Source organism: Phalacrocorax aristotelis, chromosome 5 (genome assembly GCF_949628215.1).
Source record: "Phalacrocorax aristotelis chromosome 5, bGulAri2.1, whole genome shotgun sequence".
Lineage (NCBI taxonomy): Eukaryota > Metazoa > Chordata > Aves > Suliformes > Phalacrocoracidae > Phalacrocorax > Phalacrocorax aristotelis.
In genome coordinates, this window is record NC_134280.1 from 44,051,082 (window position 1) to 44,077,746 (window position 26,665).

General features: G+C 52.6%; 1 protein-coding gene across 1 annotated transcript; it reads left to right on the forward strand.

Moving 5' to 3' along the window:
* The first annotated feature begins 690 nt into the window (after nucleotides 1-690).
* COL6A1 (collagen type VI alpha 1 chain) lies at nucleotides 691-26,360 on the forward strand. The gene is made up of 35 exons (XM_075094203.1): nucleotides 691-952; nucleotides 1,740-1,869; nucleotides 3,405-3,605; nucleotides 3,924-4,083; nucleotides 4,285-4,407; nucleotides 4,498-4,518; nucleotides 4,738-4,758; nucleotides 4,856-4,900; nucleotides 5,177-5,230; nucleotides 6,055-6,099; nucleotides 6,203-6,229; nucleotides 6,594-6,620; nucleotides 6,721-6,765; nucleotides 6,996-7,049; nucleotides 7,840-7,902; nucleotides 8,339-8,401; nucleotides 8,574-8,627; nucleotides 8,715-8,750; nucleotides 8,926-8,988; nucleotides 11,320-11,382; nucleotides 15,295-15,357; nucleotides 15,861-15,923; nucleotides 16,411-16,461; nucleotides 16,546-16,581; nucleotides 16,999-17,061; nucleotides 17,552-17,617; nucleotides 18,319-18,354; nucleotides 18,688-18,724; nucleotides 20,053-20,061; nucleotides 20,933-21,066; nucleotides 22,138-22,247; nucleotides 22,554-22,737; nucleotides 22,960-23,134; nucleotides 23,512-23,541; nucleotides 24,321-26,360. The coding sequence occupies exons 1-35, from the start codon at nucleotides 844-846 to the stop codon at nucleotides 24,929-24,931; spliced, it is 3,072 nt and encodes a 1,023-aa protein (XP_074950304.1). The 5' UTR covers nucleotides 691-843; the 3' UTR covers nucleotides 24,932-26,360.
* Nucleotides 26,361-26,665: the final 305 nt, after the last annotated feature.

The window sequence follows — 26,665 nt, forward strand, 5'->3', positions numbered from 1 at the left end:
GCCCTCCTGCCATCCTACAGGATGTGAAGATGCTCATCTCCAGGCACCCCTAAGAGCTTAAGCTCCTGCTTCTACCTCCTAGGCTTGAGAGATTTGACCCCATCCCCGCTCCCTGCCCTGAACACAGCCCAGGGGGGTAATTCCCAGTCTGTGGGGGTCCCTGTGGGGTTTTTCTCAGCTTGCCCCTTGGTTTTCCTGACTGGGTTGAGTAGAAAGCTCTGAAAGTCAAGGTGGAAAGTGCTCCTCTAAAAATGTGGTGCCTCCATCCCTGGGTGGCTGTGGGACAGCTCTAGCTCTGCCCTGTGGTGGGGTCTCCCCTGGTAAGCAGGACAACACAGGCCAGCTCTCATGCAGGTGGGGATGTGATGGGAATGCCTGTCCCCTGTCCCAGCTTTCTTGGCCCAGGAGACAGGCGGGAGCAGACTGGCAGGTGCCCTGAGCTCCCCTGCTCCACAGAGCATGCTGACTCCCATGGGGAATGCAGATGCTGGGCACTGACTGTGCCAGGGCTCCCTGTGTGAGGCTTGCAGAGATCCCAGGCACTGGCAGCCAGGGTGCCATTGCAGGTACAGCGACATCTAGAAAAAGGGTAAGGAGAAATGCCTCATTCGTTTCTGACTCAGCTGACAGCCCCTGATCCCTCCCTCCGTCCTCGGGCTGGAGAAGTCTCCTCCTCACCCTTACCCTTCTGCCTGTTCTTCCTCCCACAGAAACCAAAGAGAAAGTGGTAAAAAATACCTTCAGTGACTCCTGCCTCCGGACCACGGCCTCTCTTGGCTGCTGTGTTTTCTCTCTCCACTTTTTTTCTTTGATCCAGCTCAATGGTAATCTGAACCAAGCAAAATGAGCCTGCGAGACTTTCTATTCACTTTGCTGCTCCCAGCTGGCTTCCTGTGGGGGGGCTCATTTGCTCAGCGCCCAGAAATCACCACCCGTGTCGCAAACGCAGAAGGTAAGCCCAGGCTGCTTCCCAGAGTGTTTTTCCTCCCCAGGATCAGCAGAGAACTCTGGCTGCTGTTTCTCTCCTGGGCGGATGCCTCCGCTGCTGCACACAGCCCTAGCTTTGTTGGGATGTCTGGGGGAAGAACTGTATTTGCCGAGGAGAGATGTAGGATTAGAGAGGATCTGCAAGATGTACCCACTTTTAATGCTTTTTTTTTGGCTCTGTCTCCTTGGGTCTCATCAGGTATTACAAGTAGCACTGGGATGCAGTGGGGAGGATAACAGCTGATACCAGTTTAGCTTTCTGAAAGGTTTTGGTTTTGGCATTGGCTCTTAAGGTGCCTTTTCTCTCCTCTGCAATGATATTTGTGTCAGAAAATCATTAATTTTTCATTGGGTTAATCGTTATCATGGCTTGGTTTTTTTAAGTGGTTGCTGCAGCTGCAAATTATTTTATATAATAACTAGTATTGGTCTTGCAAAGATAGTCTTTTAATGTAAATGGAAAAATGTATAGAAAGCTGTTAAATGCCACAAACGGATATTTTCTGAATACGTGCTCGATCCAGCTTACCCTTGATGCCAAAACAGTAATAAGTAGCCTCATCCGTGCATGTGTGCTTGTGTGTCTCACATGGGGTTAGGATGTGAAAGTGGTCCCCTTAGTACAGATCCTGGGACCCTACTAGGAGAGGAGCTGGGCCGCAGTTGTGTGTGCTGGCTGTGCAGGGAGCATGGCTTGGGGAGGTGATGCAGCAGGGTCGCCTGCTGATTCCTGCCTCTACACTTCTTCCCAGACTGCCCTGTGGACCTGTTCTTCGTCCTGGACACCTCAGAGAGCGTCGCCCTGAGGGTGAAGCCCTTTGGGGATCTGGTTGCCCAAGTGAAAGATTTCACCAACCGGTTCATTGATAAGCTGACAGACAGGTACATCTCCTGGGGTTTTGTCCAAGCCTGGTGCCGGGTAGGATGCTGAGACTGCCCTGTGCGCCCATCCAAGGAGTGACAGGAAGAAAGCAGGGATGCCAAGGAGGGGGTGGGAGCATCTCCTCCCTCTCCCAGTCCATAGCCACCCCATTTTGGCTCCGTCCATGCCAAGGGTGGCAGCATGCCTTTAGCAGGGCTGCCTGCACCCGCCCTCTAGAAAGCAAGGGCTTCCTGCAGCAGCAGACATGGCACCCCAGTCCCACTGCCTCCAGCTGGCCAGGCTGGACGGGTGGTTATTCCATAGGGCCAAAGTGATGCTGATTCCCATGCCACTGGTTGCTCAGACCCAAGACAACCCACGTGCTTGGGTGGCAGCAGAGCACCTAGCATTCATGGCGACCCTGCAGAGCAAACTCTCCCTTGCAACTGGCATCTCCCAGGATACTCTGCAGCATTGAACCCACCTTTGGGGGCCTCTATGGAGTGCCCTTTATCCACCCCACCGCCTAGCCCTTTATCTGCCTCCTACTCGCCCACCCTTGCCACCACCAACCCAGGTCTGACCCTGGCTTTCCCAGGGTGAGGGCACCCAGGGGCACCAAAGCTCCCAGAACCTGGAGTGGGGTGACGCTGGGAAGAGCTGGAGACAAAGGTCAAGGCTCACCTGCTGGCAGGAGATCCAGGGATGCACAGGACCACCTTGAGTCCTGGAGGCACATGGGTCCTGGTCCTTGGGGCAGCAGGACCTATGTGCTGGTGCCCAGAGGGGCACCATGGGGATGTCCCAGTGCTGCATGAGCTGGAGGGGCAAGGTTCCCATCTTGAGACAGGTGAGAGGGAGTTAGCAGTTCACGTACCCATTGCCCAGGCAGGAGAGCTACCTTACCAGGGCACTGAGTGACCAGGAGTCTCACGCCAGGCCTCCATCAGTGCAGCATCACTCTCTCCTAAGCGAGGTGCTGGGCTTTGTCCAGAATCCCTTCTTTGTGCAGACAGATGGATGAACCTCCTGAGCCCAACCCAAACACTCCTGTGCCCACCCTACTGCTCTCTACCTGTTCTGGAGACATCTCACAGCAAGCCACCACTGTGCACGCCATGCTACCAGGCACCCACAGAGGGAGGCATCTCTCTCTGATTTTAACACATCCTGCAGTGGAAAACTCACTGAAGTCCTGGGTGGGTGTTTTGGCTGTTACCTCTCTTGCACACACACACACCTGGCTGTCTGGCTCAGCATCTCCTGCTCAGCTCCAGCCACTGCAGCCTGGTACCCCTTCAGGAAACCTCTCTGCCAAACTGTCTGACTTCTGTGGACACCCATCAGCTGCACCCTTTTGCCCTTCCACCTGCTGAACAAACTGCCCTGTGCCCATGGCTGGGCTTTGCACATGGAGCACATCCCACCCTTGCAGGAAGGCAGGGAGCCCTAGCAAAGCCCTGCAGTGTTTGTGTGGTGAGCTGGTGCAAAGTGGAGGTGGTGGCAGGGTGCGGGTGAAGGTACTTAAAGCACGTGTCCTGGTGTGTCTGCACAGGTACTACCGCTGTGACCGCAACCTGGTGTGGAATGCTGGGGCGTTACACTACAGTGACGAGGTCGTGCTCATCAAAAGCCTCACCTCAATGCCCAGTGGCCGGGATGAGCTGAAGAACCGCGTCTCGGCTGTGAACTACATTGGGAAGGGCACCTACACTGACTGTGCCATAAAGCGGGGCATCGAGGAGCTGCTCATCAGGTAAGGCAGTGAGGCTGGGGTGGGCAGAGAGGGTGATGCTGGTGGTATGGCTGTGGTGGAGGTTGGGAGCTTATGGGCTAGGATGTCCCAACGTATTGTTCAGACCTGTCCCTAGGGCGGGAGAGGAAGTCACCTAGGCATGAAATAGGCACGTCAGTGGCAGGTTACTAGTGCTCTGGTTTTGCTGGGATGAGGCATGCCCTGACCATAGGCTGGGGCACTGCCTGGGGCGAGTGTCCAGAGGTCCCCAAGCCACTGCTCTCCAGCTAAATCTGTTAAATCCTTACAATGTTAAATCCTGTGTTTAAACCTTTTCAGTGGCTCCCATCACAAGGAGAATAAATACCTGATCGTGGTGACTGATGGACACCCCTTGGAAGGGTACAAGGAACCCTGCGGAGGCCTGGATGATGCTGCCAATGAAGCCAAACATTTGGGGATCAAAGTGTTCTCTGTTGCCATCTCCCCCAACCACCTGGTAGGGACAATACAGCAGGGATGCTCCCTGCAGGGGTCCCAAGTGGGACCATGGGAACCCCAGCACAGCAAAGGAGGCTCTGAGTGCCTCTCAAAGCCCCTCCCTGGAGGGAGGATGCAGGTCCCCAGGGTGGTCTCTGGGGATGGGTCCTGCATGGGTGCCCCCGAGTCTCACTCTACCCTCCCCACCCACCAATGCTAGGACCAGCGGCTCAACATCATTGCCACGGACCATGCCTACCGCCGCAACTTCACTGCCACCAGCCTGAAGCCAACCCGGGAGCTTGATGTGGAGGAAACCATCAACACCATCATGGACATGATTGTGAGTGCTGCCTGCCCCCTCCCCAGTCCACCCCTCCCTGGGCTTACCTGTCCCTCTCAAAACCCTTCTCTTTGCTTTCTTGTTCTGCAGAAAGTTAACACAGAGCAATCGGTGAGTGTCTCCTGGAGCCCCACTCTCTCTGAACGTGTGTCTGAACCTGTCCCGTGTGGGTTACCCACAGCCAAGTGGGGGCTCAGTGGCACAGCCCTGCCCTGCAGGCAGCCCCTGCCTGGCCCCTGCCAACTTGGGGAGCTTCCCCTGAGCAGGGTGCAGCCTGGCCCTGGTGCTGCCTGCTGCCTCTAATGCTGTTTTCTCCTTCTCTCTGGGCAGTGCTGCTCCTTTGAGTGCCAGGTGAGTCAGGCTTTTGAGACCCCCTGTCCTTCCCTCACATCCCGTGGCCCCAGGCTGTGCCTCAGTGGCTAGTCTAACCTATACCTCTCTCCTGCAGCCTCCCCGAGGGCTCCCTGGACCTCCCGGTGACCCAGGCAATGAGGTGAGGGACAGGCTGTGGCCATGCTGCAGGACCAGGGCAGTGGGACAGGCTCACTGGGGATGCTCAGAGACTAGTTGGGCACGTGTCCTCAGCACCCTAACACTGCCCCATGGAGAGGTGGATGAGGAACCACACCATGCTCCCATGCAGCTGGCATCATCTGCTTCCCACATCCATGAAGCATTGCTGTTACCATCCTCCCTGCTCTGTTTTCAACAAGTTGTCGTTCTATTCCTGGGGATGATGAGCTAACTTTATTTCTGTCCTGTATTGCAGGGAGAAAGAGGCAAGCCAGGTCTTCCTGGCCAGAAGGGAGAGGCTGGAGACCCAGTAAGTAAAGGACTGGCCCTGGTGACTGCGCAGGGGCTATTTTTCAGCCACTTCTGGTCAGACCTCTGGAGCACATCCTCACCAGCCCTTGCCCATGCATCACCCTGTTTCCACAGGGTAGTCAGTAAGATCATGGCTGGCTGTCCCCCTCCACAGCCACCCTGCTGAGCAGTGGCTTCTGGTGGGCAGAAGGGTGGGCCCCCCTCCTCTGTTGCTACAAGGCTTCCTTGTTCCTCACTCAAAATAGCCATTCCTCCTGGAGGACATGTCTCTGACTCATGTATGCCATCCCAGGGGTGGACTCTGGGCTTCCTCCCGTATCCCCTGACACGACAAGCACAGCAGTGTTATAGGGAAACCTTTGGTAAATAATAAGCTAATAGCATGAGGAAACTTTTTCCCTCCTCCTCCTTGTTTTTTCACTAGGTACACTTATTTTGGGGACGTGCACTTCTCCCACACACGTGAGCGGGCAGTTACTCATCTTGTGCATTCCCAATTTGGAAACACCATGCCATACATTTTTCCTTCCCAAGGGTTTTCTGCCCTTCCCTTTCATCCCAGACGATGTGTCCCCAAGCATCCAGTTTCCCTCACCCTCAGGAAGGGCTGGAGATGGTGGAGGTGAAGGCAGGTCCCCTCTGCCCTCCACAAGGATCTCATGCTCCCAGACTGGGCAAACAAGGAACAGAGTTATGGGAGAGCCTCCTGTAGGAGGATATGGCAGCTGGGGCCTGAGCCCTACATCAAGACCCCGGGGGGAAACTGCCCCTGTGGTGATGGTGGAGTATCTGCCTCCATAACACCATGTTTCTGTCCTCTAGGGCAGGCCAGGAGACATGGGACCTGTTGGCTACCAAGGAATGAAGGTACGAGGGGCTGCAGGGTCACAGACATGGCTCCTGGATGGGCCACAGGCTTTGTGCTGCAAGTGTTTTCATTTTCCATTTTCCTCTCTCCTTTCATTTCTAGGGTGACAAAGGAAGTCGAGGAGAAAAGGTGAGGACAGCAAGAATGTTGGGGAGGGATCTCTGCGTCCCCCTGCTTTGTTACCCCGGGCTGCCCCTGCAGCTGCATGGTGTTGGGGTCTGGTACGTGCCCAATCATTCACCTCTCCTGCTGGCATGGCCTGTGTAAGGAGCAGGGATTTGACTGGATCAGCCAGTTTGCAGATGACACAGCCTGGGGGATCAGACAAGCACTGTGCAGTGGGCACAGCCAGGCAGAACAGGAGAGACTGGTGGTGTGCAGGGGCATGGTGAATGCCTGCATCCTTGAACTGAGCTGGTGTGGGGCAAAAGTGTGGTGGGGAGATCGATCTGCTCTGCACAGGAGCCTAACATCTCTCTGCTTCCCTTTGCAGGGCTCAAGAGGAGCCAAAGGAGCCAAGGTCAGCCTCTGCTTTTGCACCATTTATTCTTTCTGGTTGATGCCTGGGGGAGAATGGACTTTGGAAATCACTTCTTCATGGTCCCTATTCTCTGTTTCAGGGTGAGAAGGGCAGGCGTGGAATCGACGGCATTGATGGCATGAAGGCAGGTCTCTCCTTAGCCTAAGAACCCTGGCTTTTGCCCCTCTAAAACCATTGTGGAGTCCAGGAACAAAGCCAGTGTCCCATGTAGGGCAGTGGGGCTCCCTACCTGCAGGACCCTCCACCTGCCAGCCAGGGACAAGGCTGGGATGTCCCTTTCAGGGCTCTGGGATGATGGATGGGGTCTTCCCATGGGCACTGCTCATGGAGATCCCTGCTTTGTCTGTCTGACAGGGTGAAGCTGGATACCCTGGGTTACCTGGCTGCAAAGGCTCACCTGGATTCGATGTACGTACCCTGTGGGTGCCCCTTACATGGGAATGAACCAGCACAGCAGGTCTGCCACAATGGCGTGAGGAAATGGGGACACCCCCAAGAAGGGGGAGGAGCCTGCCAAAGAGCTGTGGGAGGGAGTTGCCACACTTGGAAACTGCCTCTAGACATGCAATATTCATCCCAGGCATGGCACCTCAGGGGTGTCCCTGGGGCAGCCTGCCTTGTTCTTGCCTGGAAGCTGCCTGCCATTGCATGGGGCTGCCTGGGAAGGTGCATGCTGGGGAGGAGTATTCAGCCGGAGGCCATTCAGCACAGGGAGCTCAGCAAGGAGCTCCGTGCCAGATAGGCAAGCCCAGGATTGACCAATTTCAGCCTGCTGTGACCAGCCACCCAGAAAATATTGGAGATTTTGGATGCCTCTGGAAAACATATTCTGACGTTGCATTTCTTCAGTTTCCGTGCTTGTTTCCATGCTCCCAGGATGACACATCTGAGGTGGCACCAGTATCACTGCGGTCCAGCCACAGCAGTCTAACAACCACCTTTTCTGCCATTTTCCTCTGACCTGCAGAAGCATGCTCAGTTTTCCAGTGTTTCAGCAGCGCGGCCGCAATATCGCTTGCACAGATCCATGGTGCAAGAGTACCATGCCATCCCTGTGTCACTCCTGAGTACATGTCCCTCCTGTCTGTCCCCCTGGGGAGCTGTAAGCCAGGCTGCCAGGATGCTTGGTCCATGCCCAATTTTGCACAGATAGCGATACCAGCTTCGTTTTCAGTGATGCTGCCTTTATTTTCAACAGGGAACTCAAGGCCCGCCTGGACCAAAGGGAGATCCTGGTGCTTATGGACCCAAGGGGGGAAAGGTGAGCCACTCTGCCCACCCCCACATTGAAGGAGGGGTGCTGGAACCCCTCTCCTGCAAAGGGACAGGTGGTGATTGACCCATCACTGGCCTCCTTGCAATGCCTTGGGGCAAGCCTATGCTAGAGGACGCTGTCCTGTCACCCACAGTAAGATCTGGCTGGTGTGACTCCCAGCATGCCCAAGGTTAGTGGGTGCCCACAAGCCTGGCACAAGCATCCCTGAGATATTGGAGGGTGCTGTGAAAAGGTGGCTCGCACTGGGCGGGTGGAGTGTGTGTGGGATCTACTGGGGATTGGGAGCTCCCTGGGGAGAGACCACAGCCCAGAAAGGAGCTTGGGGTGCACTGGGACTCCTGACAGCCTCTGCACCATCGGAGCCAAAATCCGCTGCTGAGTGCTGGATGCAGTCTTGATGGTGTCTTGTGTCTTTGTGAAGGGGGAGCCTGGGGACGATGGAAAACCTGGCCGACAGGGGATTCCTGGTAGCCCTGGAGAAAAGGTGGGTGAAACACCTGTGCATGAGCATCCTCTGACCTCTGTGAGAGGGAGAGGTCCCCTGCTCCAGCCCTGGCTTTGAAGTAGAGTTTGCCCAGGGCTTTGCAAGTACTCAGGGCTTTGCTCTGAAACCTGCTGACTTGTCTTGTTTACACCCCTGTGGCTTGCACACACAGGGCACACCTGGAAACCAAGGTGAGCCTGGACCTGCAGGAGAGATGGGTGATGAGGTGGGTCCTCTGCCTGTGCCTGTAATCCCCCCCTGCATGCTTGCCAGCCATCCCCACTGCCTGATGACTCCTGTTCTTGCTCTGTAGGGTGCTCCAGGTATGGATGGTCCCCCTGGGGAACGGGTAAGTGAGGGCACCGCTGCTGGGCACTGCACTGGCAGGGCATGGGCAGTGGCTGGTACCCTGTGGAGGAGGAGGAGGGATGGGGATAAAGCCATTCAGAGGTGGAGAATGAAGAAGGGCTTTGGTCCTGCTGGGAGCAAGTCCTGATTTTTGTGTTCCCACCATCTCCTTGCAGGGCAGCAATGGAGAAAGAGGCCCCCCAGGTTCGCCGGGCAACCGCGGCCCAAGAGGAGAGACGGTAACTGCATCCATGGGATGGCTTTCAGCATCTGCTTGCAAACAGGGCCATGCTTGGCAGCCAGTGGCTTGGAAATAGGTGCCCAGTGGCTAACTCCACCAGCCTGTGGGCCAGTAGGCAAGCTCAGTGCCTTTACCTGCCAGCACGGGGGGAGTTGTGCTGTTGCCCCCCAGAAATCACCCCTTTATGCTGGCAGCTAGTCTCGAAACATCCAAAACCCAGACGAGACCACGCCCAGCAAGCTAAGAGCAGGCAGAGAGCAGCCCGCCCCCGCCTCACAGCTGCAAAACCAGTTAATGGAGAGCAAAGAAACAAGGTGTCCTCCAGGTGCTCGGGTGCTGCATGGGGTACCGGTGATTCAGGAAGGATGACACAGGTGCTGTTAGGGACAGGACAGCATGCGTGAGTGTGGATGGGAGGGGGAACACCCTTCCCTCTCCTTTCGGGTGGGAGTCACTAGGAAAGTATTTTTCCTGCCTGCCAGGTGTGAGTCACAATGTGTGACTGGGGGAGGGACAGGCAGGAGCATTCGGCAGGCCAGGACAAATGTGGCAGATGGCAGAGATGCCGTGCACACTGGGGAGGGATGAGGGGTGCTCCTTTGCAGGGTGGTGGTGTTGGGAGCCGATGTGTCCAGCAGCAGCATGCTGGTGGATGGCCAGCCATGTCCCGGCACTGCTGGGCAGCTGCCACTGCACCACTCTTTCCCTGTCCCTGCAGCAAGGACAGCCAGTATCCACCACCAGCTCAGACGGGGGGGCAGAGGTCCACCCTGGGGACGGGGCAGCTCTGGCAGGGGGTGCTGGCAGCCTCCACCTTCCTGTTTACGGCTCGGAGAGCAGTAGCACCGATGCACATGGTGTGCAGGGCAGATGTGCGCGGGTGATGAAGGCACGCCAGTGTCCTGGAGTTAAATTTTTCAGCAGACGATGGGCTGCTTCATTCCAAGTTTTAGTCCAAGCACAAGGCTGCATAATGTCGCCAGAAACGTCTCCACCAGCACTCAGGGCCCTTTGGAAGTTGTGTTTTATATTTACTGTTTGGCTTAGGCATCTGGAAGCTTCTAGCTTGCAAACAACAGCTTTAGGTGGCCAAGCTTTCAGTTGCTTTCCTCAAAGTCAGGTGTGACTGTCACAGTAAGTTTCTGAATGCCTCCCTTCCCCGTGGGCTGGGGGATGCCTGGCCCCACATCCCAGGGCTGCAGACAGAGCAGCACCTCATGCAAAGATACTTGTCTTGCAGTACTTGGTGCTGGCTTGGCTGTAAGGTGCAAAGCTCTGTGCTTAGCTGTTGTGTAGCACTGTAAGGGGAAATGATCCACTTTACCAGGGGGAAAGCTTTCTTCTGAATTGGCAGCACCTTGCAGCAAGGGATGGGGGAGGCATGCCTCCTGGCTCTCCTTTTGCCTACCTGGCTTGCTTTCTCCTGGCCATGGGTCTAGACAGGGAAGGTGTCCTGGAGCCAGCCCAGGTCTGGCAGACAGTCCCTGTTGGGACATGGCTCTGCTGGACTGGTGGAAGGCTGTCCCTTTCCACATTAGTTCAGTGAAAGTAGAACTAAGCTGTGTCCAGCCCTTGGGCATTTCCTTCTATTGGAGCTGTTGGGGTGCAAAACCATCCAGACCCATATTTTCCAGGGTCTCGTGGGCTGTCAGATCTCTGCCCTTACCTGGCTCAGGTTGCTGAGTGTTAGGAAAGGAGAGGGGAGAGCATCAGCAGTGAAAGGTGAGGATATCCCTCCCCGTCTGCTGGCTCCTTCCCTTGGAAATCCCCTCAGCTTTGCAGGGGTGGCAGGCTAGAGGAAGAGGGAGTGGAGGAAGGAGGCTGCTAGCCTGGAGTCGCCTATGCATGGAGAGAGCATCTCCTCTCCATGCAGACTACCCAGGGCAGGAGCTACTTTAGGAAAGCAGCCATGGTTGCAGAGTGTGGCTGGTAAAATCCACTACATGGTTTTGGGGCCAGAGCCAGGTCTGTGTATCTGCAGAAGCCTTGCAAGATGGATCTCTCCAGGTATTTGCTTTTCTGGCACAAGGTGTGCTGAAGCATGTCACCCAGAGGCAAGGACTCCCATCCTTCAGAAGGTCTTCCTCTTAGGGCTATCTTCTTGCCTTCAAGGTAGCCATATTAGCTGGTTTTTTCTCTTCCCACACCTCCAATAGTTTCTTACCCAACTCCTGAATCTGTCTCGAAAACGTCCCTGTTTGGATGACTGCATTTCTATCCAGCATGTGTTACCAGTGCTTCATCCCTGCTCTCCATTGCACACAGGGCCCTTGGTACCCTACACCTCTCCTCTTTGAGTTTCTCATGCCCTCTGTGCATGCATTTTCAGGGAGAGCCTGGACCACCTGGTGACCAAGGGCGGGAAGGGGCCCTCGGACCACCTGGAGACCAGGTAAGAGCTTGGATTAACCTTCCAGATCCCAGGTAGAAGTGGCTGGGTCAGTAGGAAGGGTAGGGTAAGGGGCTTAACTGATGCCACAGCATCTTGGGGAAAGTTCTTAGCATCTTCCACACTGGGTAACAATGCTGGTGAAGAGGGGCAAGGATTTCTAGGACAACCCAGAATATGAACAGGGCTAAAAAAAGGAGACTTGGCTGCTGGGCTGGGGACAGAGCAACCTCCACGCCATTTCCCAATCCCATGGAAACAGATGTCAATGCATCTGAAAGATTTGGCAAGTGCAGGCTGCAGCAATGAACAAAATGTTCAGGCCTGGGGCCAGACGCTGTTGCCTTGGTCAAGGGAGTTAATGAGACATTTTGTGTCAGTGAGGAGAGCCTGATGGGGCCCCAGTGGTGTCCCTGACACCCTTGGCATCTGCATACACAGTCTGTCCCAAAGCCAGTGTTCCTTAAGTCTTCTTGCTCCAAGGATTGGCCCTCCTGCTCTGTGGTGTGCTTGTCCTCATGTGCCTCAAGGAACAGGTCTCAGACCCCACAGGCTTTCTGGAGACCTCCAGCCTTAGGAAGGCTTCTGTCCCCTGCACAAGTAAAGGCTTTTTCTTCCCAAAGAAGTACCCAGCTCGCAGTCAATAACTCTGGGACTGGAGGTGTTGGTGGGTTAATCCTCCATGGCGATAGCACTGATTGCATTGGCCAACAGGGTCTTTTCACCTGAGTAGGCATGCTTTGACATCACCCTTGGGTGGGGCTCTGTGAGAAACTGCCCCCCTACCCATACCATAAGAGTTTTGATGGAGCCCAGGATACAGGCAAGTATTGAGATAAACATTCCCACACTGGTGGAGCAGGACTTCCACAAGGGGTGAGGCATGGACACCAGCATGCGGACAAAGATGAGACAGCTTCTGAACTCCTTTACAGTCGACCAAGTGTTGAAGAGCCCTGAAGGAGATGTGGAGTGCAGGACAGCCATGAAGTGGCCACTGTTGTGTTTGTGTTATACCCAGCATGGGTGACCCCCACAGCAGACCTGCACCATGCCACAAGCGGGGGACAGGACATACTTGTACTTGCCTGGAGTCAGGCTTCCCTCAAGCCTATCTCATGCTAGTGAAGAACACCAAATTCACACAGGAGGATTGTCCAGATTCTACTGGGTGTAGCAGGGCTGAGCTCCTGCTGCAACCAAAGAGCATCTGGCAGCATCCAGCTTGTTGGGCACTGCTGTGGTGAAGAGGTATTTTGGGAGGTGGCCCTGGTAGGAAGGCAGCTCTTTGGATGTATGTGTGTAATGGCCTAGTGCTGCAGGCTGACACCAGTGGAGGAGGAAGGACTTGAAGCTGCTCTCCATGTGGTAGAGGCTCATTCCAGGTTCAAGGCGTAGGAGAAGGACTGTGCAGAAGACGACAGTTAAGGTGAAGATTTGGTGCAAGATCTGATGCAAGGGAGACGAAGCTGTGCAAGAATGCTGGGGAGCCAGGCTGGTATAGATCCTGCCTCCAGCCAGGCTTCACTGGTGGGGAGGAGGAGGAAAAGGGAGAAAGAACAGTCTCCTTGCTGGCACTGAGCCTGTGGGACACCAGTTTTCCCTCCCCAGCACTGAACTTGAGTCAAACACTTGTCAGAGAGGGAAGCATTACAGAAGCTGCTCTGATGCCTCCCTAGACCAGAGACTGTCCCAGTGCCTGCAACGCTCCAGGGAGATTTCAAAAGCAGTTGCCAAGTGAGGACATTTTTTCCATAAGCTGAGGAAGAATGCTTTTTCTTGGCCAAATTAAAAATAAACGTGTAATTGGGCTTGGCCAAGAGTAGGACTTTGGCAAACACAAGTGTTTTTTAAGCCGTGTTATCTGCAATCTCTGGCTCTTGGAGCATATTTCTCTTGGCAAGGGGAAAGGGCTCCTGCTAACCTATGACTCCCTTTCATCCTCATTCTATCTGAGAGAAGCTAAAGGTCAGCACACTTCCCTGGTCCTCATGGGCAGGTTTGGTGGTCACTCTTTATTCCTGGCCATGGTGCCCAGCCCTCCTGCAGTTCTTGTTACACCCGGAAAGGTAGTGGACAGGGAGCTGCTAAAGATTTCCTGATCCAAAATCCTTAATCTTCATAAAATCCTCCAGGGCCATAAGGGATTTGCACTGTGTGCTACAGTGAGGACATGTACAGCCAGTGCAAGCCAAGGGTGCTGCAGATCCAACTTTGGCTGATGTGAATGATCATGAGTTCCTGTCCCTCCTTCCCAGCTTTCTCTCTTCTGGGCTTTTGTGCAGAAACAAGGTCACATGCCTTTGAGCAGTTTAGTGCTCTGCAGTGTGTAATTTTAAGTCCTCTGCACCCACATATACGCCTTCCTGGAAGAAGGGTGCATGCGGCATGCGTAGATGTTTGACACCAGCTTCTCCCAGCTGCTGTCGTGCGAAGAGGAGCAGAGACAACAGCTGGAGGGGATTTCAGCTTCCTCAGCTTTCAGATGGTGAGGGAGCAGATGCAAAGCTGGGCTAGGCTAAGCCACTGCACTGAGGCAGCTCCCAAAAAGCTCAGAGGTGCTGCTGATGCACTGAAGATATGGAGGATGATTTTGGGCATGGACTGCTGTAATGCTGAAGCCTAGGTACCATTGAGCGAGTCCTGCCTTCCACCTGCCAGGAGACTGCAGTTGCGTTGCTTGTCACAGGGAACATTTCAAAGTTTGGGAGCCTTGAAATGCCGTGCCTGCTGCCTACAGCAGTGATGCTAGAGGGGCCAGTTGCCAAGCCATCGCTCTGTCCCACCATGGCTTGTTCTCTGCCTTCCCTCTGCCTGCCTCTGTCATGTCTGTTGCCGGGGGACTGGTTGAACACCCAGCTCTACCTGAGTGTTCCCTTGATGGAGCATTTGGACCCATGGACATCATTACCCAATTGGTACCAATCATCATTGTCAGTCTCCTAGCATGCAAACCCCACAAAGTGGTGTTTGAACAAAGCAGAAGGTGGAGGGACTCCCTTGGACATCTGTTGGAGGTCTCAGAGAAAAAAAATCTCCTCCCAGCTCCTCTCTTGTCTCTGGTCAGCCCTGTAGCTGATGGAGTGAGTGACCGCTGCCCAGATGGGATGTGGCAGAGTGACAGCTTTGGTCCATTCCAGCACATGCTGCCAGGGCTCTGCAGCCTCCTGAGGACAGAAACTTCCCGAAGCCACAAAAGGGCCTCTGGCAGCTGGGCTGCAACCCAGACATGTCCAAGCCCCAAGGCATGGGGAGGGCCGCTGCGGAGGGAGGTCTGTGTCACCTTCAGGGTGATGTGCTCCACCAAGGACCATTCTCTGCCCTGGGGACACCTCTGTCACAGCTGATGAGATGCCACTGTGCAACCCAGCTGTGCTTTGCTGCTAGAAAGCATCATCCCTATCTCCCTGGTCCTCTTTCCCACCAGGTCCTCTCTTACTGGACTGAGATGTGATAGCTTTTTGGGTGTTGGAGGCTCTGCTCAGAAACTGCTCCCTTCCACAGCCCAGCTGCCACTGAAAGCACAAGGTGTTCAATCCATGCCTGCAGTGCCACACCTCAGCCCAGAAAGCTTCTTGTTTTGGCTCATGCTCAGCAAGAATCTGGCCAGGGCTCCCTCCAACAGGGCTTTGGAGAGAAAGAGCATAAGGAAGCATGGGGAGCTGCAGTCTGTGCAGGCAGGGGTGCACAGAGGGAGCCAGGCACAACTCCTGAAGCATCTCCCCACCTGCGTTATCCCTGTCAATAGCTCCTTTCTTGTGAGGCTGGTTGAGGCAGAGGTGACTCACTAATGGATGACAAGCATGAGAAGGATGCTCCCACCCACCACATCATGAAATGAAGGGACCAGCCCTTCAGGGAAGGAGCAGTACCAAGAGAAGATCCCTGTTGTGAGAGTTCTTTGTGTTTCCCTAGGGTGAGGCTGGACCCCCAGGACCCAAGGGCTACAGGGGAGATGATGGCCCCCGAGGCAATGAGGTCAGTGCTGCTTCATCACTGCATCTTCTTGGGGGAGTGAATGAAGGGAAGACCAGAAGATGCTGCCCATTAGGGCTGTCCCCAAAACCATCAGAAAACCCTTGGAAACCTGTTGTAGGTACAAACTCAGGTGCTAGCTTCCTGGCAGGTACATTGAAACATTTTTCATGGGTCTTTAAGGCTATGACTGCCTTTTTTCCCACATCCCAGAGGCTGTTTTGTGGAGAGGGTATAGCCACACCATAAGCCATGTGGCCTCCCATCACAGAATCTGGGGGAGCTGCTCTCTTGAGGGCAGCCAGCTGAATCTGCCAGGAGATCTGATTCCCAGGGCAGGGAGCAAGCTGAATCCCAAGCCCAGCTGTAGGTTTTGTATTGTTTTTGTATAAGCAAAACATCTCCTGTGATGGACTCATGATAGGAGCTGGTTGCCTTAGAAGGCACCATCTTCCCAGCTCAAAGGATGGTGTGCAATGCTTGACTGCTTCTTCTGCTCCTTCCAGGGCCCAAAGGGATTGCCTGGAGCACCTGGGCTGCCAGGAGACCCTGGCCTGATGGGAGAAAGGGTGAGTGGTATTTGTCTGGGGGATTGCATGCCATGTGGAAAGGATGTAAAACAGGCTGGTTCCACATAGCATGGCCCACCTCAGGGAAAAAAGAAATTACATTCATACACAGCTGAGATACTGGGAAAAATTGCAAGCAGCCTGCTTTTGAATATGGATCACATCTGCAGGCTCAGAGAACCATATTTTGGGATGTACTTTCCAGCAACAGAGATCTGATACTTCCCAGTCTGTTCCCAGCCTATGGCCATATCCCCAGTCTCTGAGAGGGACAGTGTCACTCTCATCTCAGTGGCTGCTGCACAGGTCACACACAAGCAATATGGCCTTTTTACCTGCTTGCACATGTGTCCAACCCACCAGTTGCATATTTTTTGCACAGACATTTTGCTGTGGAGATAAACAGGCCAAGGAGGGCAGGATCCTGCTGCTGTACTATCTAAAGGGTCTGCTTTTCATTATCTCACATTTCTCCCTTCTTTTCCAGGGGGAGGATGGCCCTCCTGGGAATGGCACGATTGGATTCACGGGCGCCCCAGTAAGATTTTTGTGCTGTTTTGAAGTTGCAAGACTGTTATTTTTCCTTGTCCAACCTAACAAGCTTCCCCTCCCTCCTCTCCAGGGGCAGCCAGGAGACAGAGGTGAACCTGGCATTAATGTAAGTGTGCTACTTCCTCATACACCCAACAGAAATCGCCCTGGCCGGTGGTTTGGCTCCTAAAGCCTCTCCATCAGCTGCATGGTGAAATGGGCTCCCTGAAGCAGCCTGCTTCTCTTTTCCTTCTGCCCACCTCTCCCTGCAGTGGATGCTTCTGGTGGGAGTGTCCTGCCTTGGTGCACTGGTAGTAACACCCAAGGGCAGAAGCCTGGGCTGAGTCCTCTCTGATGCAGCCCCAGAGTCAGATTTTGGGGTTGGGAGTGCTACCCAGGGGTGCAATTTGCTGCTAAGGAGCCTATACACTGCTCTTCACCCCCCTCCCAAGCCAGCTCTCACAAGGTCACTGCATACCAGCACCAACTTTACCAGGCTGACAACAGCTGTCCATGCAGGATTCTTTTCTGTATTATTTTTCAGGGAACGAAAGGCTATCTTGGTCCTAAGGGTGATGAAGGAGAAGCTGGAGACCCTGGCAATGATGTGAGTAATCTGTACAAAGCAGAATCATCTTTCTCTGAACACAGTGCAGGAACTTCAGGCTGGGTCTCTAACACTACCTTGCCTATGGGTCAGGTCAGAACCCATCAGATTTTGTAAGTCTGCAAGCGCCCTTTGCCACTGAGCAGTGTCTGATGGCAAGGGGAGTTCTTTCCAGATGTTCGTTTTGTGTCCTACAGCTTATGGCTGGCAAACCTCCAGACCTGTTAGGTTGAGGTGGGTATCATCTCTGCAAGGTTTTGTATGCTTGCAGATAGCACCAATGATTACACCTGTGCTGCACCACTGTCCTGTGGAGGGAGATTTTCCCAGTGTCCATCACAATCCTCCCAAGTCCTAACTCGTTTGGTTGGGTACAGCAATCTCGGATAACATTTTGGTGGTTAAGCAGGTCTTGTTAGACATCTGGAGGAGAAGGTGCTGCACCCTGACACACACAGATTTGTGGATTTTGTTTTTGTTTCCATTCCAGAACCCAACTCCTGGCCCCAGGGGCATCAAAGGAGCGAAGGGCCACAGGGGACCTGAAGGCCACCCGGTAAGTAAGGATCCTGGCAGGATTTGCACCAATGAGTGCAGTGTGCTGGGCTCCCAACAGCAGGGCTCACCACAGATTGCTGTGCTTGGCCCTACTCAAAGCAGGAGCAAGGCAGCTTGAAAACCTGTTGCTGTAGCCTGGTACACAGGTCTCTGAAATCATGTTCATACCAAATCAGGACAGAAAATACAGGCATTTGTGATTTTTCATGAGCAAAGCATTCTCATATGATCAGCTTCAGTAAGGACAAGCAGCCTTTTGGAGTGGCCATCCTGAACATGAAAGTGTTCCAGTTCGCGTCAAGTTTCCACTTGCTTGTGTTGCCTCACATTGGCCTGGAGGCTACAAGGCAAGCATCTTCCAAGCAAATGGCATCCATCCATCCCCTGGGTGCTGTGAGGACAATGCCAAACCATGTCACATGTGTGTGTGTGCTTGCTGCCTGCAGCAAGGGCTTGCCTTCCCACTTCTGTGGGCATGGCATGCATGGAGGTGGGTCTCCTTCCCCCCACCCCTGTGCAGCCCCAGGGCATTGTGCAAGCAAGAAGATGTACCTGCTCAAAACCCAGTGCAGGGGCCAGCATCTGGAAAGTCGAGACACTTTTCTAGACTCTGCATTGCTTAGCAAGGTATCAGCAGAGTACACTGCAGATAGGATTGGCTGGTCTTCTAACTGCTCTCTCCATGCTTCTGTTTGACAGGGACCACCAGGACCTGTGGGGCCTCCAGGACCAGATGTGAGTGAGACAGGGTCGGAGTGCTGCTTGCTTGCTTGGCCTGTGCTTCCCTTGCCCCGTATGATGTCTCCTGGGAGGGGGTCACTGCTGGGGAAGCCTCGTGCTCCCAGGCTGGGTGGTGGCTACCCCCAATTACTGTCCCAGAGAGTCTCACTGGCCAGATTTCCATCACCAGCAAGTCCTCTCTGTAGTGCACCCCTCTTACACGTCACTCATTTCCAGATCAGGACCTGCTTTGAGGGCGCATAGCAGCAGTAGGGGCGGTGGGCAGCACCTGGGAGCCAGGAAGCTGCCTTCACTGTTATTCAAACATTTCCTTACCTCTGTTTTCAGGAATGTGAAATCTTGGACATCATCATGAAGATGTGCTGTGAGTATCCCTGCACCATTCCTCCCTCCTGCTGAGCAGGAAGTACCTGCTTTTTCTGTCCTGTAGCAAGCAGGGCCATCCCCAGGCAGCATGGAGAAGGATGCCATGGGCATTGCTCCCCTTCCACAAGTTCACAGTTAAATCAACGAGCTGGGGAAGAGGTGGGGTAGTCCTCCCTGCAGCTGGGACAGCAACCCAAAAGAGGCAAATCAGGGAACTGCTTGAGCAAGGCTATTGGAGAGCTACAGAAATGATCAGGGGACCGGAGCATCTCTCTTATGAGGGAAGGCTGAGAGACCTGGGTCTTTCAGCCTGGAGAAGATAAGACTAAAGGGGATCTTGTCAATACTTATAAATATCTGAAGGGTAGGTGTCAAGAGGATGGGGCCAGACTCTTTTCAGTGGTGCCCAACGACAGGACAATGGGCACTGGGCACAAGTCGGAACACAGCAAGTTCCACCTAAACATGAGAAAAAGCTTCTATACTGTGAGGGTGACAGAGCAGTGGAACAGGCTTCCCAGAGAGGTGGTGGAATCTTCTTCCCTGCTGACATTCAAAACCCACGTGGACATGGTCCTGGGCACTCTGCTCTGGGTGTACTTGCTCAAGCAGAGGGGTTGGACCAGATGACCTCTAGAGGTCCCTTCAAACCCCTACCATTCTGCAATGCTGTGACTTCCAGCTTGATCTAGATCCAGATCTAGATCTCTAGAGTAGGTTGTGCAATTGTGTTTTACTTGTGCGTGCTGCAGCCTGGTTTACTGTGTCTGTGGCGCTGTACACATGCAACTACCCTTGAGGGCAAATACAAGAAAAGTTGTGTAAAATATTTGTGGGGACCATTTTACAATGTTTTTTCCTGAAATACCAGGGCCTGACCTTCTCCCTTCAGAAAGAGAGGCCTGTTCTGGGGTGTCCTGCTATGGGGGGCAGCAGTACACATGTGCTGCAAAGGGTTTCTAGCCCACAGCCAGTAATTAAGTGCTGGAAGGATGCAGGGTACTTAGGGAACTGAGTTTGAGCTCCATGCTCTGGTGATTCACTTAATCCACCCAGGATTAGGTTTTAAATTTATTTAAATAAGAATGCATCAGATGTGCGGAAGCAGAGCTCTGCTGCACGCAGTGGTCTAGGTCAGGGCACCACAATCTGAAACAGGCAAGAGATCTGTATATTTCAAACGGAAGGGAAACATCCATGAGTTTGAATTCTCCAGACCAGGTGTCTTTAGGTTTGCAGAAACACAAACCTGCAGTCTTCATTAGCATGTGAAAAACCCTTGTGTCAAGCATTTTAACATTCTCTCTTTCTCTCCCTTCCCTCTAGCTTGCTGTGGTGAGTGTTACTCTGCAAATGTTCACTAGCCCTTCTCCTTGCTTGCACCCTTCCCTTCCCCTGCTCCTTGCCTCCTGCTGTGGAGAAGTGGTGAGAGGCTGGGAGGGAGGACCAAGCATGAGCAAGGCAGGGGAGGCAAGCGAGCGTTCCCCAAGAGTGCTCTGTGGATTTAGAGGATGCTGTAGCTGGGTCCTACAACTGGAAAACTGTTGTTGAGGTGCCCTGTGCTAGCAAACTGCAGACGGATTTTATCCACACTTTTCACAGTCAAAAGGGACATCAATTCAGCCCACGCTGTGGATCTAGCTCTGTTCTCCTCCCTCCAAATCCTGTGCTGGTCTGCAGAGAAATGTGCTGGACTTTTTCTTTGATGCTGTCCCGATGGGTTGGGTTTGCAGTCCAAAATCTTGAAGGAAGAGCCAAAGGCACATGATGTCCTTCAGCTCTGGGAAAGAGAGGAGCAAGCTGAGTCAGCCTCCTCCAGCCCATCAGTGTCACCTCTGTCCTCCTGGGCTGAGGAGTTCTTCCTGAATGGAAGAACTGAGAAGGCTTATGAGGAAATGGGTTTTGGAATAATTACTGGGTATTTAAGGGTACTCACAGCTTAAAAATTTTATGTGTCTTAAGGGGCACTGAGCAAAATACAAATGGAAAAATCAGTAAACTGATTCTCAAGACTGCCATGCAGCTATTTTGCTGCTTTATTTTACACTGTGCTTTGCGGGTAGATCAGACACAGGCACCCACCTGGTCAGCACTAACAGCAGACATCAGCTTCTTGCTTTGGTATGCCTCTCTGCAAAACATGCTGCTCTGAGCAAGCTGCTCAGATAGAAAACACAAGACCCTCCACTCCTGTGTCTTGCTGCAGAGTGCACCTGCGGTCCTGTCGACCTCCTATTCGTGTTGGATAGCTCGGAGAGCATCGGCCTGCAGAACTTCCAGATTGCCAAGGACTTCATCATCAAAGTCATCGATCGCCTGAGCAAGGACGAGCGTGTGAAGGTGAGATTTCCACTGAGTGCCAGGATACACTTGTGTGCGCTCACTTATTTTTCACTGCAGGCAGAAAAAAATGGGGTGATGCCTCCACTCTAAAGAGCCTCCTCAAGGCTTAGCTTGAAGTGTGTAACTGGGGTGGGTCTTGATTCCTCTCAGATTCCTAAAGTGGTGGAGGTGAAACAGCAGTTTGTTGTCCCAAAATATAGACATTTCGTTCTTTCTGGGCAAAGGGACTCTGCCTGCTGTGGCTGTGAACTCTTTCCTGCATGCCCCAGAGCAGATAGCTCATAAAGTGTTTGCCTGCTCAACCAGTCTCTCAGTCTCTTCCTTGTCCTGATGAGCATTTCAGGTGGCTGGAGTAGATAACATGAGGTGTGTTGCAACTTCCCCTAGCTCCCTGATGGCCAGCCCCCAAGCTTAGGTTTAGGTTACCAGTTAAACACACTACTAAAAAGGATCTTTGCAGCCCAAACATCAATATTGTCCCAGTGGTGAGTCTTTCAGTCTGAGGAGGGATACACAAATGCTTACTCTCCTAATTCTTCCCTGGTAACCCGCTGTGTGTGTGAAACTTCATTTACCTCTGTGATTTGGAAGGGATGTTTGGTATCCAGTCTTTCCTTAATGCATAACCAGACACATCTGTAGCACACAGGCTGTAAAACCACTACAACCTACTGTTGGATACCTGTGTGAGCATGCATGGGTCTCTTTGGCTGGCAAAGTAGTAACAAGCAGAAAGGCTAGAGCTAGGCAGTAAAACTGCTGTGTTGGAGGAAAACCAAAAGTTTTGAAAAAAAGATCTATTCCTAGCCACCCACCATGGCCAGTGGCTTGTGTTGAGATCACTGAGCCATGAAACCTGGGTTTTGGTTTTGTTTCACTGACTGGCTCACTGAATTGGTCTCCATGTGCATCCAGTCCTGTTGTGGCTCCTTCTGCCTGGAATAAGGCACAGGAGAGATGGCAAAGCATGCTGTGAAAGCATTCAGTACAAACCACCAGCAGGATTTCTGAGTTCTCCAGAGCCCCCTGAGGTATCTGATCCTAATTGGTTTCTGTTTTTTCCAATAGTTTGAAGCTGGGGAGTCCCGTGTCGGCGTTGTGCAGTACAGCCATGACAATACGCAGGAGCTGGTGGCCATGGGGGATGCCAACATAGACAACATCGGGGCGCTCAAACAGTGAGTCTGGGGGGCTCAGTGCACCATACAGAGACCTGACCCAGGGACACCTTCTCACCTTCCATCCTCCATCTCCAGGCCAGCAGGTCCAGCAAATGCAAGGATGATAAATATTCTTTAGTGGAAAGTAGTGGTTGGTGGCATTGTAGGTGGTGTTGAGGCCAAGGAGCTTGCCAGTTTTCCACCCAAAGCCCCATGCAGGAATGTTGCCCTGCCTCACAAGTGTGTCAGAGAGATGTATTCCCTGGGGCTCCTTCAGTATCCATGGGGCAGAGTTTGCAGGCTCACTGGTGTCTGTGCTTGCAGGGCAGTCAAGAACCTGAAATGGATAGCTGGGGGCACCTACACTGGAGAAGCCCTGCAGTTCACCAAAGACAACCTGCTGCGGAGATTCACATCTGACAAGCGTGTTGCCATTGTCATCACAGATGGACGCTCTGACACACTGCGGGACCCTACCCCACTCAACTCTCTGTGTGATATCACCCCGGTAAGGGCACAGGGGAAGCACCCTGCCTGTAGGGAACCACCACAGAGAGCTGTGCATCAGAGTAGCGCAGGCTCTCTGAGCATCTCCATGTCTTCGCTACCCAAGTCTAGGGCAAGGGGGACACATGTTACTAGAAGCACTCTCACAAAGCGACAGGCATTCAAGTTTATGAATGCATTAAATGATAAATGCATCTGGTGATGAACTTTAACTTCCCTGCAGGTGGTTTCCCTTGGGATAGGCGACATTTTCCGGAACCCTCCAAATCCAGATCACCTGAATGACATCGCTTGTTTAAGCAGACCAACCAGGCCAGGACTGTCCATTCAAAGGGACAACTATGCCGAGCTCCTGGATGACACCTTCTTGCAGAACATCACCTCATACGTCTGCCAAGGTGGGTGGAAGGTTGTGGCTCAGCCAAAGGGTAAGAGGCGCAGGCTGTCCTCCCTTGCCTTCCCCCAGTCATGCTTTGAAGCAGGCATTGAGGGAAGGGAACGGCTTTCAAGGTTTAGTTAAATAAGGGACAAAGACATCCCGTGTTTCAGATCACTTTGCTGCTGGGTCCAAGTCCTCTCTTGCTGCAGGACATCTCTGTGCACAGCATTTTTCAAGTACACACCTCTGTGCTTTCTGGTGCATGTTTATAGCCTTTGCACACACCTTGCACGATGGGGCTGTGACCGAGGTGAGCATTTGTGGCTCTGTGGGAAGCTATAGAAGTGGTTTTACTGGGTGAGCTGGTGACATTACTCTTTCTAATTTTCTTAACAGAGAAGAAATGTCCGGACTACACCTGCCCAAGTGAGTAGTGACTCCTGATGCCACACAAAGAGGTTGTGGGTGCTGTGGTGGGGGAAGAGGGAGTTTGCATTTGCGGGAATGCATAGCTTGGAGACCTCTAGTAACAGGGAGACTTCTGGGCTGGAGAAGTGAACAAGCCTTGTCAGACACTTGCAGGGTCTCTCACACACATGCCAGCCCAAAGCACCTGGGGAAAAAGCCTAGACAGTTGCTTTTCTGGCACCTCAAACCCAGAGAGAAAGCTGTGCCAGATTTTAGCTCTCACAGGCTTTAGCTGAGGCAGGTGATGAGATCAATTGCTATGTGGTGGCGGGAGCACAAGGAAAAATCAGCACCATGGAAGGGATATTTGAGAAAGGTGCTTGAAAAGTGAGTATGGAGAGAAACTTAGTGGGGTACACCTCCAAGTTAGAAGCATATGCAATCGTCAGACTCATCATGGAGAGAAGCCAGCCTCAAGAGATTAAGTGGTTCACCAGACATGCAAGGACAGCACTGTATTTAAGCAACCAGAGTCACTAGGTTATCTAAGACAGATAAGTACATGGGAATGCAGCCTGTCATAAACCAAATAAAAAAAGGAATGAAAAGGTAAAAGGAAAAGTGTAGGACAGCACTGGGGTAGGGGAAACCAAGCTAGCAAATACCCAGAGAATGGGGATTTCCCAAGTCTGTCAGGGCAGGAAGTCTGCGAGACAGCTGCTGACTTCACCAACTTTCCATGGAAGAGGCAGGAGGAGAAATGCAGCATAACGAGCCCCGGGCTTTTCCCTTTACAGTCACCTTCACTGGGCTTGCAGACATCACATTGCTGGTGGACAGCTCCACCAGCGTGGGGAGCAAGAACTTCGAGACCACCAAGAAATTTGTGAAGCGGCTGGCAGAGCGGTTCCTGGAGGCTGGCAAGCCTGCTGATGACTCCGTGCGCGTCTCGGTGGTCCAGTACAGCGGCAGAAACCAGCAGAAAGTGGAAGCTCAGTTCCAGTACAACTACACGGTCATCGCCAAAGCCATTGACAACATGGAGTTCATTAACGATGCCACGGACATCAATGCCGCTCTGCGGTACGTCACGGCGCTATACCAGAAGTCTTCCCGTGCTGAGGCAAAGAAGAGGGTGCTAGTGTTTTCTGATGGCAACTCTCAAGGGATCACTGCGAGGGCCATTGAGAGGGCTGTGCAGGAAGCTCAGCAGGCTGGCATTGAGATCTACGTGCTGGCAGTGGGCAGCCAAGCCAATGAGCCCAACATCCGTGTCCTGGTCACGGGGAAGAGTGCAGATTATGATGTGGTCTATGGGGAGCGCCACCTCTTCCGTGTGCCTGACTATACCTCTCTGCTGCGTGGTGTGTTCTACCAAACTGTCTCTAGGAAGATAGCTGTTGACTGAGCTTCTGGGTGGGTTTCTGCCAAGGCCATGCCTGCTTCTGTCTCACCTTAAAAACGAAAACCAACCAAAACCAAAAAATTAACAGTATTCTTGACCAACCTGAGGAATTTGCATCTATGCAGATAACCATAGTGCCACAGCCTGGCTGTGCATAGTACCCTTCCCTCTCCCCTGCTTCATCATCTGCATCTCTACTATGTTAGCCTCAAACTTCCCTCCCTGCCCATGACTGCCTCTCCCTCCCCACAGCAGGCAAACACAAACACACCTAGCACCAGAACCCCAATAGCAACCTCATCCCACTGGTTTTTGTCAAGAAAGAATCAGGATGAGTATTTTTGTACCACTAAGGACAAACCTGGTGTCATAAGGCTGATTGTCCTCTTTTCAGATACAGATTTTTTGTTCATTTGCTTCTTTCTTTCACACATCAGCTGAGCACTTGCCCAGCTCACAATGTTCCTAATCCAATGCTGTGCTTCAAGTTAAACGTTCAACACTTCAGCAAGCTTTGAGAGGGGATCATTGTCATGGCCGGCAGGTTTGGTTCATGCTTGGTGGGAGAGGGCTGGACTGCATTGCCTAAGCTGGGTGGAAGCATCTCTGGCCTCCAATGACACGGGATGGGGCACTGACTTCCCAGGGCTGGGGTGGAGGTGGGTGGTAGAGCATCCCGCAGCCCTGACACTCCCACTCAGGACAAGGAAGCTGGGCACTGACCAAATGAAGGATGGACAGCAGCCATTGGGGAGGGGGAACCCTAGAAGAAGCTATGTAACTGCATTCCTTCACTAGCTGATCTTATGGTCCTACAGTAAAACCAGGAACCTCATGAATAACCTGATGACTTGTGTTATAGTCCAAGCTCCATTCTGGAAAATCTCTCTGAGCCCAGTTAGTGGTGGGTTTTTTAATTTTTTTTTTTCAGAAGTGCCAAGCTGTCTAATTCCCAGTGAGCTTTCTGGGAGTACTGTTTCCATAGGAACATCTAAGATTTAGGCACTTGGGCCCAAGGGAAACCCACTAACTGTACTATATATTGAATTAAGGCCTCATCCAGCTCAGCAAAGTCAAGGGAAAGGCTGCCATTATATGCCAGGGACTTTGATTCACACCCTACAGATATACTGACAAAGGTGCTATCACTACATGGGTGATGCGGGCCCTTGGTGTTTACACAGTTGTTTCCAGGACCATGCTGAAGATGTGGTTCGACTGGGTGCGATTTTATTTCAGTGCTTCCATTGGTGCTCTTGCTATGAAATAATGCGTTTCTGAGAAAGCAGCAGTGATTGCCAGGTATTGGCATCCCAAACTCTTTACTTTGTATCCAACAATCCATTGTATAAGTTAGTTCTATTTTATGCCTGTGTTTTACCAAAATTGTCCACTTTGGAAATTCGTCAAATAAATTGTTTTCCACAATCTCGTTGGAAGTTTGTCTGACTTGAATTTCAAGGGCTCCAAATATTCAAAAAGTCACCTGGTAAAATAAAGGCTACTTGGATTTGGGGGGACTCCAGCAGAACTTCTAACAGAACTGTAAGGGGTAGACGAAAAGAGATCTATTACTTTTACATCACATATCTGGCAATTATTGGATTTGATATATATACTGTGAATTTCCTTCACCTATTACATAGTGCAGAAAAATTTTATAAGAGCACCAAGCTCTCAAAGCATGGCAAATGCTTATGCAGCTTCTGTTTGCCTTCTGGTTGCAAAACCCCCCCA